At 37.1% G+C, this 12,845-nt stretch overlaps 1 protein-coding gene and 1 pseudogene across 1 annotated transcript; both read left to right on the top strand.

Annotated features, from left to right (window-relative positions):
• The first annotated feature begins 772 nt into the window (after nucleotides 1-772).
• On the top strand, nucleotides 773-1,854 carry LOC113352608 (annotated as a pseudogene).
• A 1,169-nt stretch (nucleotides 1,855-3,023) lies between these two features.
• LOC113350292 (60S ribosomal protein L23A) lies at nucleotides 3,024-5,335 on the top strand. Its single transcript, XM_026594413.1, has 4 exons — nucleotides 3,024-3,147; nucleotides 3,252-3,296; nucleotides 4,084-4,447; nucleotides 5,008-5,335. Exons 2-4 carry the CDS (start codon nucleotides 3,278-3,280, stop codon nucleotides 5,090-5,092), a joined length of 468 nt encoding a protein of 155 aa, XP_026450198.1. The 5' UTR covers nucleotides 3,024-3,147; nucleotides 3,252-3,277; the 3' UTR covers nucleotides 5,093-5,335.
• Nucleotides 5,336-12,845: the final 7,510 nt, after the last annotated feature.

The raw sequence follows: 12,845 nt of genomic DNA, 5'->3' as shown, positions 1-12,845 counted from the left end.
TTTCCACTTAAATGCCAAAACCATATTTCCGAAAACATTCATAGAAAACTTCTATTATTAGTGTAGCACATTAACTAATAATATTTTCCAGAGGATATGTTTTAATTGCGGGTAATTAAAACATATATGATGAAAATCATAATTAAATGTTTTTCACTTTTTCGGTATGGGATCACCTTGAGTATCAAGGAATATCTTTGAATCATAAGAGTGGTCCAATAAGGAGATGTAATTTCTATGAACTTCAGTCGTTTTTTCCCCCTTCAATTGACTGCTTCACTCGTGTCTTTATGCACTAACTTTGAGGGTTTTATATGATGAATTTTGGAATAGACTTTAAAGATTTGAGTTCTTTGACATTTTTTTCTTTTTGTTAAACTTCTAGTCATTCAAGGAAGTATGTATGCCTTCTTAATATCCCTTCTCGTCTCTGATCAATTAGCTTTGACAAGTCTTATTTCTTTTGAACTACAGTGAGACTTGCATGGTATTTCATGTCATTTTGATTGCGGAATTTGTTGTTTGTTAAACTATATTGACTTTACATGATGTATTTAGTCTCTTCTTTTTGAATTTGCAATTTCATTTCATTATCTAAAAAATTTCTGTGCACAACTATACCAACATTTACGCACCTTTATTCCTAGTTTCCAACTTTTTATTTAGACTAGGATGTTCTTCATTTGTTTTATTTTTAGATTTGAGTAGATTGTTGGACTTGGTTAATTGGCTTCTACAGTTTTTTTGGTCATAATCATGTATTAATAGTATTATGCTGGTGAAGCTTATCTGTAAATCACATTGCTTGCTTTCATTGTTGTACTTCCCTGATTAATACTATTTCTTTTCCTTTCAACTCTCGTTCCCTTGCTAATTTATCATTATCTTTACTGCAATCCAAATCTTCAAAGCCCAAATTATTTGTAAATGTTGGACTATCCGCGGACACTGGTGGCAATAGTGGCAGTGGGATTGGTAATCACAACACAGGAGGAGATGGAAACAATGGTGGAGGAGGGGACTCTGGTCGACGTAATAATGATGGTGATGGAAATCCATACAACCAATCTTCTGCATCTAGTTTTGGAATTTTAGGGTTTTTACTGAATGGTTGGAGATCTAGAGTTGTTGTCGTTTAAGGTTTTAATGGAAGAAATCGTAGGTTTGAGTGCATGTGTTCTTGGTGATATGGCATCTCGCCCTAATCTTGGGATTAACGAGCTGGATTTTGTTTTCTCAACTCTTGTTGTCGGATCAATTTTGAATTTCGTTCTTATGTATCTGTTAGCCCCAACAATGGGTTTAGCATCTTCATCTCTTCCTGCCATCTTTGCTAGCTGTCCACATAGCCATATGTTTGAACCCGGGATGTTTACTCTTCTCGATCGATTTGGGACCTTTGTTTACAAATGAGTTGTTTTTGCTGCAGTTGGGTTTGCTGTTGGACTTGTTGGAACTACTATTTCGAATGGATTGATTCTAACGAGAAAGAAGATGGATCCTAATTTTGAGACACCAAACAAGCCTCCACCTACACTTTTGAATGCAATGACTTGGGCGACTCATATGGGTTTTATCAGTAACATTAGACATCAAACTCTCAACGGGATCAAATTTTTGTTAGCAAAGGGTTTCCGTCCAGTTGTGTTTAATGGCTCAGTTGTCGTCTTGAGGTGGACGAATAATGTTCTTGGAGGAGTTTCTTTTGTGACTTTGGCAAGGTTGACGAGATCTCAAAAGGTCGAAGGGAAGCCGGCTGTTAGCATAAAAGAAGGCGTTGAGGAAGAAACAGGAACTGCCGAAGAAAAGGTTAATTTGGTGGAAGAGAAACGAATTGTAAGTGAGTTGCATTGATCAAGTGAATCTCTAATCCAGCAAACTTTGTGATGTATATCTTAAGAACTCTAATCAAGCCAACACTAAATGTTTCCCTTTAGATTTCTCCCCATTTCTCTCTCCCTCCCTCCCTCTCCTGATAATAGTTGCAGTGTTAATTGTGTTGTTTTTAATGTTCTGGAATAATACTCAGTAAGTTGAAAAATAGTGAGGTCTAGCTTGTTATACTTGGAGTATGTGTAAAACCAACTGATGATAGCAAACTTGATAGAGTTTTGGTACATTTTCATATTAGGAAGCATTATTTTAGGTCATATAAATTCTCCAACTCTCATAGATAGTCTCGTTGAAGTAGAAGAATTATTTATTTTAGGATGCTTTGGATGGCTTTCAGCGAAATCGAATGTTTCCTCTAGTGATATTAATATCCTATCTCTGTGTTGCTACTTCTCTTTCCTTCTAGTTTGATAATCTAGTAGTATTTTGTACATGAAATATCTTTTGTTCTTCCTGGTTTTCACGACAATGGAAGATTCAGTCGGCAATGGAAGATTCAGCAATTGATGTGCAATGAACGTCTTTTTATTTGCATATTGGAGACCAGCGACCCAAAAGAGAAAAAGAGCCGGTTTTGTGACATATAAGTAAACCATGGTTTCTTTGCTTTCAATCATCAAATTCTTGCACCCATGCTAAATCTTACAGTAGTGATTTTACAGTAGAATTCCCTGGTTATCTGACGTGGTCTCTATACGTACAACATGGAACCTTTGTTATGATGACTACGACGTGCCTGTTTAGCAACGAGCATCTTTATAATACCCAAACAGGATGCAAAAGTCCATGTAACACATTTATTTCCTGTTGTCCTTTCCCCATCACACAACAATTACATCTTACGGTTGGGGCAATGCGTATAAGAAATCTCATACTCTTTCTGGCCTTCTCTAGTGACAATATTATTTTGTACTTGCTATTTAGATAAGAGCAGAGGATAACTTAGTTATTTCCTAATTTTAGGACACCCCTTAAGTATTGGGAAGGTGGCCTCAGTACGTCATGATCCCCATAAAAATGAACGATGCCCAAAAAAAATCGTTATTTTCCAAATTCTCGCAGGTCAGGTCCTATTTTGGATAGCAAGAGATAAGCCCAAGGATATTGGGCTGCATCCTAGTGTGCCCTAGCTGTCCAACCGAGAGCAGATACTTTAAAGAGAAAGGAGGAGAAATCTGTAATTAGAGACATATATCTTTACTCTATTCTCCTCTTCAATCAGTCCTGAAACCCTAGCGGCTGTTTCTTTCCAAGGTCTGTTCCTTGAAAAACTTCTCCCAAATCCATGAATCACGTTACTTGTTTACTAGGTTGGTTGATTCTTGATTGCGCTGACGATTTTGTTTGGGTTTTAACAGGTTCAGGTAAGTTTTGCTAGGAAACAATGGCGCCTCCAGCGAAAGGTACTACTTTCTCCTAAAAGTATTATTAATTCTTTGTTTAGTTAGATTTGATGCCAATGTTGTTGTTCTTTGCTAGTCTTATTTGATGGTTGGAAAGTCTTAACCTATAGTTGCGAATCTAATTTACTGTGACTTTGTTTTTTGATAATAGAATCATTTTAAAAATGACTCTTGGTTTTTCCCTTTTGCTCCTGTCTCACTACGTGTGAAACTATTCGTCCTTCTAATAGTTTTTGACGACCTAGATAGTGAATGTTATTAGAGTTGTTTATGCAATGATCTACTTAGTCGGTAGTTAAGTGCAGATTCTAGGAGTTTTTTTTAGTGTAGTTTTGATGAACATGAACATTAAATTAGGAAATCCTAAAAGTAATAGACCGGAAGAACCCTTTTGGGATGAATGACATGTATCACAGTGACCAAAGAATTTTTTAAAATTTCTTATGGAAGATGGTGTTGATAAAAGCATTCCATGTGGTTTGTCTTGTTGTTGTCTATTTTAAGATTTTCAACTTTGGTATTGGCTTTTAACTTGTTAGCTTCTAATCCACAAAATCAACTAAACTCTTTTTTAGAGGCTAGTGCTGTTTAATTTCTAGCCCAATATGTTGCTGTAAAATAAGAGGTGAAATCTTGAATAAGTTGTAAATTACTGTTGTGAAGAACACTATTAAATGTGTGACAAACCCATTGTGCGACTGATGATGAGATATTTGATCTGCTTACTGTTTGTTGTATCTTCCAACCAGCACAACTTCTAATTGTAGGTGTTTTTGATCTTATGCAGTAGGTACAAAGAAGGGCGACCCAAAAGCTCAGGCTGTGAAGGCTGCAAAGGCAGTAAAATCTGGTGCGTCAACCTTGAAAAAGAAAATTAAGAAGATCAGGACATCAGTCACATTCCATCGCCCAAAGACTTTGAAGAAGGAAAGGAACCCTAAGTATCCTCGCATCAGTGCACCTCCAAGGAACAAGCTCGACCACTACCAGATTCTTAAGTACCCACTTACAACAGAATCTGCAATGAAGAAGATCGAGGACAACAACACCTTGGTTTTCATTGTTGATATTCGTGCAGACAAGAAGAAAATTAAGGCTGCAGTTAAGAAGATGTACGATATTCAAACCAAGAAAGTGAATACCTTGATCAGGTCAGCCCTTCTACTCTCGGCGAATGATTGATTTGCCATCATTTTTGTTCCTTTAATAGAATACACAGTTTATTTTCTGAAAAAATATCTATGCAATGTTTATCAGGTCCTTGATTTCTCAAGTTATATACAAGCTAGATGCTAGATTAGTTAAAATAAATGTATCTGGGTTTATGGTTCAGCTGGTCTGAGCTGACTCTTTACTGTCAGATTACTTCAATTTCACTGTAGGCTTACACAGATTGTTGGCATCAGCAATTAGATTTGTTATATTAACTGTATTACTTTGCAGTTTGGTTAAAGGACGTTCTGCATAATCTGAGTTCTTGTTTGAAGATTTGGTACTTGTTGTGTAAACTGTATACCTTCAAATAGTGGTTTATTAATGCTGTAAATTATAGGTTTCGATTTCGAACATATTCAACTTAGTTTATATTGTGGTTAATTGATGCTGTAGGATATAGGTGTCCCATTCGAACACTTTCTACTTAGTTTTTATCTTGTGTAAATGAACACTTCAGCCTAATTTAATGTTTCTTGATGTGTTCTTGTAATTTCAGGCCTGATGGAACCAAGAAGGCTTATGTTAGGTTGACTCCAGATTACGATGCATTGGACGTGGCTAACAAGATCGGTATTATCTAGATGCAAAGCAGGTTTTTGGGATTTAAGGAAACTTTTTACTGAAGTGCCTACTAAGGCCTAAGGGTGTGTTTTGTTTAGTGAGTTATAGTAGAGAGATAGAACAACAAATTTCAGTTGACACAATTTCCATCAGCTTTTTTTTTCTTATTGGTCTATTTAATTTCAATGATTCAGTTCATTTTAGACCGGGATATTCCTTTTTTGCAATCTTTGAGTAATCAGTTCTCATGGCAGGTCTTTGTTTTTTTCTTTTAGTTCTGATGCCTAATTTTTTTCCTTTTTCCTTTTTTACTCTACTCCGAGCAGGAGTAGGACTGTAAATAATGACCAAAACTACTTGGCCTGCCTCTACCAGGAAAGATGGTGGTTCCCCTTCCCAACTATTACAGACCATATCGAGAATGTTTAGCTAGTTATCCTCCCTCTTTTCGAACATGTCGAGAATGTTTAGCTAGTTATCCGCACATTTATTAGCCAGCTCCCATGGATAGCTTGTATGGGACTTTGATGATCAGACTCTATAATAATCTTCCTGACTGTAGCCTCCATTACACTCCTTCCAGAATAGCTGAGCTCCCCAAATGATGAGCATCCAACACCCCTTTGAAACTGCTGCACTTTGAAGCTACATGAGTACCTGCACCATTATGAAAGATTAGTCCATATCCACCTGTTTTAGTTCTATCACAATAAGATACATCAGTGTTAAGTTTAATAATATCGTTATCAGGTGGCTGCCACTTAGGATCTACTATACTCTTACCATGACTATTGTTTTTCTTAGAAGTTGATTCAGCTAGGGTTGTTCATGGTCGGTTTTGGTTCGATTTCTTGCCAAACCTAAACCGAAATCAATACTATTGGTTTCTAAAAATCTAAACCAAACCAATCCATTGACCATTGGTTCGGTTTTCAAAGGGTTCCAGTTGGTTTCGGTTTGTCCCAGTGGTTTTTGGTTAACCAATAATTATGTCAAACCAAAAAAAAAAAATACGTAAATTTACAGATAAAAAAATCGTAGTTGCCGATAGTATTGGTTTACACAAATTTACAGACAAAAAAATAATAAAATAAATATCAAGAATAGTTAAAGCTTACTCTAAATCTAGAGATCAAAAGAAGATATATAATATATCTTAATTTAGTTGTTGACAAATAAAAAAGAAGGAAGATAGGAATAAAAAAGTCGAGTAGCAGCAGCTGTAGTTGGGGGTGGAGAAGAGAGGCGACTGAGAGAAGGAGAAAGAGAAAGAGGGAGAATATCATAATGAAATATTAGATTTAGGGTTTCTATTTATCCTCTAAATCAATGGGTAAAATCTAATACTTGTAAATCAACTGTAGAAACTAAGTTTAAAAATTAATCGGTTTTCCAATGGTTTTTGGTTCGGTTTTAGAGGTCAAACCAAACCAAAACCAACACTATCGGTTTTCCACTTTCTACACCGTAACCAATCCATTAGTAAATTGTTCAGTTTGGTTTCTTCCTAATTGGTCTGGTTTGGTCCGGCTCCAGCAGTTAGTTCATGTTATAGACAGATTTGCATCTACTGCAGATAACATTCTCCTGCCAGATTCTTCTACTCAATCTCTCTTTAGATGGAACAATGTCTTTGATACATTTCCAGATAAAGAGTTTAACTCTTGGGATGACGTCTATGTTCCATACTTCCCTTCAAATATCATCTGAGGAAGGTTTATAGATAGCTAGTCCATTGTGGTTTATCATATTGTAGAGTGCATAATAAGCTGACTTTATCGTAAAATTCCCATTCTTGGTAAGGGACCAATATAGCTTGTTTTCAGAGCAATGTGGAATTCTCATATGCAGAATCTGTTGAGCAGTACCTGGATCAAAGAGATTGTTAACTTACTGAGTTCTCCAACTTTTAGTATCTTCATCAATTAATTCTGAGACATAAGTATACGAAGAAGGATTGCTTGCAGTGCTAGAAGGAATAGGTGGTGTATCTTGATGCAGAATCCACTTGTCCTGCCAAATGAGAATTTGCTTACCGTTACCAATTAACTAGCAGCTGAATTTCTTAAAAAATTCAAACTCAAAGCTAACGCTCTTCAAAGACCAGGTAGAGTTGTTAGAGCACTGCTCGGTCGAACTCACAAGCTAACGCTGACTTTATCGTAAAATTCCCATTCTTGGTAAGGGACCAACATAGCTTGTCAAACTCGCAAGCGTTGCTATCTCAAGCTTGTTTTTCAAGTTTAGTTGCCAAAACTATAAGTCTTGATTTCTAGTCTACTTATAGCTAAGTCTCGGACTAGGATAGAAAGTGTAGTTGAGTTCTAGACTCCACGGAGTTCATCATGCAAATACGAAGAACTACTCAAGGAACTGGTGGAACTTCATCGACTAAAAGATATGTGGAGACTTGAACTTATCTATCACTCAAAAATCGCATTGCTATATAGACTTCGATTATACACATTTGCTATTTCGAGCCGAGTTTATCTCGCTTATCTATTTCTAGAAATATGTGTTGGTAAGCTTTCGCTTTGTCCAAGTTCATCTTTACAAGTGACGAAAGTCATGTTGATTATTTCAATATCTTGGAAATCGCTTTGACGAAAAATAGTGTGTGAATAACTTCTATTTAACATCCTCTAAGAATGTTTCAATGATTGATATGAGAGTTTAGAATATATAACCTTGAATGGATATAAACATTGTATGTGAACTCATACTTGTGTATTTCAAAATCCTTGAACTACAGTATGTGTACTTTACTGGTTCAGGATGTTCGGAAGCTAAGTCCGCGTACCCGTACGCGTACTGCCGGAAGTTCACATCCCGTGAATTTCTGCTGGAGTTTGTCAACTGAAAACAAACTCAATTTGGGTACTTAAGTATGTGTACCGGTATGCATACTTTACTGGGTTATTTTCTAAAAATGGTTTATTCGTGAACTAAGACATATATAAACTAAGGAATGCATTTTTGCAAACCGTGGCTATAATGTTCATGAATCGATTCGAGTGAATCAAAATCGTTTTTGTTTCGATTGTATCTTATATACTTCTATGAGATCTAAGCAATTGAACAACTCTCTAACTAGTTCTTTTGAGTCATCTGAACTAGTTATGGTGAAGATGAATAAGGTTGATATGAAAGTGCTCATATGGCTAACCATTGGTTAACTAATGTTGAACCAACTAGGTGTACATGTTTAGGTACGGTTACAAAAACCTAAATGAACGTGCATTTCATTTGTGTATAACAAGCCAAGGTCGATCTAACGGTTGAAAGATATTAGCTTGAATCTAATCAGGTTTTTATCTAACAGTGAATATTGAATGCTTTGTTACCAAGGTAGAAGTGATTGCAAACCCTAATTTGAAGACTATATAAAGGAGAACTCTAGCAACTAGGGTCTTGATGAGTGCTAAAAAGTGCATATTTCTATATATTTTTCTTGGCAATTAACTCATCTTTTGTGTTCTAATTCTCCATTTTAACCCATATTCTGTATTTTCATTGTTTTCAAGAATAAATACTTTTCTTAATTAATTTTGCATTTTTAGGTACTAAATAAAGCCTGGTTAACTCACGGAGTGAAAAGAGCAAAGAAACGACAAAGACTCCCGCAGAAAGGCAGCGAAGAATGATGTTTGCAAGAGCCGGACCAACTAGAAGTGGGCTTGGAAGGAATAATTTGTTCTTAAAGAAGGAGCGGGCTCAGAATTGTCTAAGCCCAAACTCTAACCTAAGTCCAAGCCCAAGCCCAAAGCCTGCCTAAGCTCGTAGCCGTCAGATTGGATCCACAGATGCATCCAACGGTCGCTCAAGATCTGCCTCCTTCTCGCTGTTAGATCGATCCATCATCTTCGCATCCAACGTCTCATCCTTGCTGCGCATCAACATTTGCTACACCCGCTCAACACCCGAGTACCCAATACCTATACCCTAACCCAAACACACCCTAACCCTAAAACTATCGGCTTCTCCTTCTTCTCCCCCTTTCTTCTCCTCTGCAACTCCACGACCACCACCTGCTCCGCCACCAACTCCTTCTCAACCACCACAACCACCACCATCTCTTCTCAAATCATCATACACACTCGACCCATCACCTATATCACGTTCTAATCTCTCTCAAATAACTAATTTCGCCTATTCTCTCACCTCTGAACCCTAGGAGTGAGTTGGTGAAATTAGTTGATGATATAGATCAATTGGAGGCGTGGGAAGCATCAGAAGACCGTAAGGAAGCATGGGTGAGAGCTATCAAGAGTTTGCAGTGATTAGGTAAACCTAATTTCTATTTCTTATAAACCCTAATTTCATAATTTGGGGATAATTGGGGGAACATGATTTTACGTCTAATTGAAGCATGGGTTGGTTGATTGGGTTGTTATCAGTAGGTTAGGTGAACCAATTTTGGGTTTAATTGTATTTTTTTACAAACCCTAATTTTGCTGTTAATTGGGGATTTTTTGGGATTTCCATTGTATGTATAAATAGGGGTCTTTGGGTGTTGTAATGGTCTATGCCTGGATTAGCCAGAGCACCCTTTGGAGGCCTGGATTAGCCAGTGCTCTCCACTGTTAGGTTTTGTAATTTTCTGTTTTAATTCTAATTCTAAATTTCAATTTCAATTACTCTTTATGTTTATCATGTTCTAATTTCATGTGCTAGGGTTTAGATGAAACTCTTGATTGTATGTTAAAATAGTAATCATGTCATTGTTCTTGTAGTGCTAAAAATGAGTTAGGACTGCTAGTAACCATTTGAATAAGCAAGCCTGTGATCAGCTGTGCTGTAGAAAGACAGCTGATGCTAGGGGTAAGTGAGTGATAATGGTTAAGAATTCAGTCCATTTGAAGGACTGTGCTTAATTGAAGTAGGGAAGTTAGTAAACTTAGTGATCAAATGCACCTGTGATTGAGTGTGTTGTAAGAAGACACTCAATGCTAGGGGTGAACTAGAGAACTTAGGGGATTAACCTTCTACTAATGCGGATTGCTAGATAACTGGTTGAGCAAACAAGCCTGTGATCAGCTGTACTGTGAGAAGACAGTTGATGCTAGGGGTAAGTTAGTAAGATTAGTTAAGTAAATCATCCATAATCTTCCCTGAGATGAAGCAAGAACATGATTTGATTAGGATCTGCCTTAGTTTAGGATCAAGAAGTGGATTCAAAAGCCCTAGCATGTTCCTGTTTACTTGCTTTACATTCTACTGTTTTTCAGTTCAGTCACTGCCATCATCTCAAGTGTGTTTTAACACAACCAAGACTCTTTGTTACAACTCAGTTTTAGTGAAACCTTAAGCTTCAACTACACACACCTTGTCCCTGTGGATCGACCCGTATTTGCATTGTTCTACACCTCGACACCGTGCACTTGCGGTTATAATTTCTGTGACTCTTTTAGAGAGCCACCAATTTTTTGGCGCCGCTGCCGGGGACTCGGTTAGCGGCGCTGTTGTTGTTTTTGTTCTACATTTGTTTGCTGTTGCAGGTATTGTTGCTGGCTAGCCTTTGCTAGCTAGCTAGCTAACTGTTGTCTGTTGCTGCTAGACCTTTCTTAACCTTGCTGTTGGGCCTTGGTCCTCCCTGTGAAGCATCATCTTGCATATCTTCTTGCACTGCATCCATTTGCATAAGCATCATTGTGTAACTGCATCTTAGTCTCACTTGCTTCTGTGCATTTAGTGTAAGCATTTAGCTGTTCTTGCATACTTTTTTGCATTACCAAGTCATCTTAGCTTGTTCATCTTCATTGCTTTTTTGAGCTAGTCCTTAGCTAGTTCCTACTGTTTTGCATATTGTTCTCACCCGCTGCTGCTGAGCGCTGTGTAGCCCTGCTGCTACTTGTTGTTGTTGTAGTGCTGCCTGCTAGGCTGCCCTGGTGAAGTTGGAGTGAACCTGGTACAGCTAGCCATTCTTGCTGGTGTTGCCTTCTCCAAGCTGCCTGGTGCTGTTGGGTTGACCCAACTGGGTTTCTGTTGTAAAGCCGAAGGAAAGCCAAAGCCCAACTGGGCCTCTCCAACAAAAGTTTAGGAAGATCCAAAGCCCAACTGGGCTTGTGCAACTTAAGAAAAGGGACCAAAGCCTAACTGGGCTTCCCTCCAAAATGGTAAGCCTAAACCCAAACCCAAATTTTTTGGGCTTGTAATTTTTTGTGGGTTTGTATTGTTATTCTCTTTTGGGCTTGTAATTTTAATTATCTTTTTGGGCATGTAATAATTATTTTAATTTTAATTTTATTTCTTTCTTTATTTGGGATTGTAATAATTTTAGTTTTATTTTCTTTTTTTTGTGGGTTTGTAATAATTAGTTTTATTTTATTTCTTTCTTTATTTGGGCTTGTAATTTAGTTGTTTGTTAGGCTTGTAGTTTCTTAATAGTGGGCTTGCTCTAAACTTAACTTTTTGGATTTTGGGCTTGCCTCTTTTGTGAACCAAACTTAACTAAATTTTGGGCTAAAAAAAAAAAAAAGAAAATTTGCTCCTTATTTCAAAAACCAAAATTTTTCTCCCTCTTTAAAAACCAAAATTTTCTTTTCAAAACCCTTTCAAACCAAATTTTTTCAAACCCATTAAAACCAAATTTTTTGAAAAAATGGGCGAGTGTGTGAATAAACTCCGTAGTCTCCATGAATACATGTACCCTAACATAATAAGTCAGTTATCATGTATCGTCTTACCCCAGACTGATGGCCCATTTGAACTAAACGAAAGCATGATACAAATACTTCCTATATTTCGAGGGTTCGATTCTGAGAATCCCTATAACCATGTAAGAGAGTTTGAACAAATTGTCCGGGCTTTACAACCTGACCATATATCCGAAGACTCTTTGAAATTGCGCTTGTTTACATTTTCTTTAAAGGAAAGGGCTAAAACATGGTTTTACAATCTGAGACCGCAGTCAATCACCACTTGGGACCAACTCACAAATCAATTTGTCGGAAAGTTCTTTCCACATCATAGGACCATCTCTATTCGTCGAAGTATTAATTGTTTTGTCCAGTTAGATGGAGAAACACTTTTTCATTATTTTGAACGATTTAATGATTTGTTGTTTGAGTGTCCTCATCATGGCCTCGAGAAGTGGAGACTGGTCGCCATTCTTTATGAGGGACTAGACTTTAAGTCTCGAGCCTTGGTTGAATCTATGTGTAATGGTGAATTCATTGATAAAACTGTGGACGATGCATGGTTATTTCTAGCTGAAGTTGCAGAGAAAACCCATCAGTGGGAAACCTATAGGGAAACTAGGACCATGCCACATGATATGGGTAATCACCATGAGTCAGATGTTGATTTTCCCAATGAGCTTAATTCTGGATATAGTGTTTCATACCCTATTGCTGAAAATGTCAATCCATATTCACCTATTTTAGAGGCAGATGTATGGACGAAAAACACTAATGGTTTTGACAAAGTAGGATTTCATGTATTTGTGATGATGATGATTATGATGATGTTATATTAGAAGAACATGTCTATGCTGAAAATGTTATGGAACCTTTGGGTTCAAATACATTAGGCTTTTCTGCCCCGACCTTCATGAATGATGTTTCTTCTAGTATTCCATATACATGTGATGAGGCTACTGATTTAGATATTGTGCAGTTATCCTGTGAAGAGCATGACTTAGGTAATGTTGAATCTTCTGTTGACACTAATGATCCTATGCATGAAAATATAGTTGATGTGTCTGATTCCATACCTAAGCCACAATATATTGCTTCTTTTGATGTTAATTTGGATATTTCGGATAACCATGAT

This window comes from Papaver somniferum, chromosome 2 (assembly GCF_003573695.1).
Source record: "Papaver somniferum cultivar HN1 chromosome 2, ASM357369v1, whole genome shotgun sequence".
Classification (NCBI taxonomy): Eukaryota; Viridiplantae; Streptophyta; class Magnoliopsida; order Ranunculales; family Papaveraceae; genus Papaver; species Papaver somniferum.
Note: the sequence above shows the minus strand (reverse complement) of the source record. Positions and strands in the feature narration are given on the sequence as shown.

Excerpts from the sequence above, each read along its gene's own strand:
- LOC113350292 (XM_026594413.1), top strand. Across the intron at positions 4,448-5,007 it reads AAAGTGAATACCTTGATCAG|GCCTGATGGAACCAAGAAGG; the intron begins GTCAGCCCTTCT and ends TTGTAATTTCAG.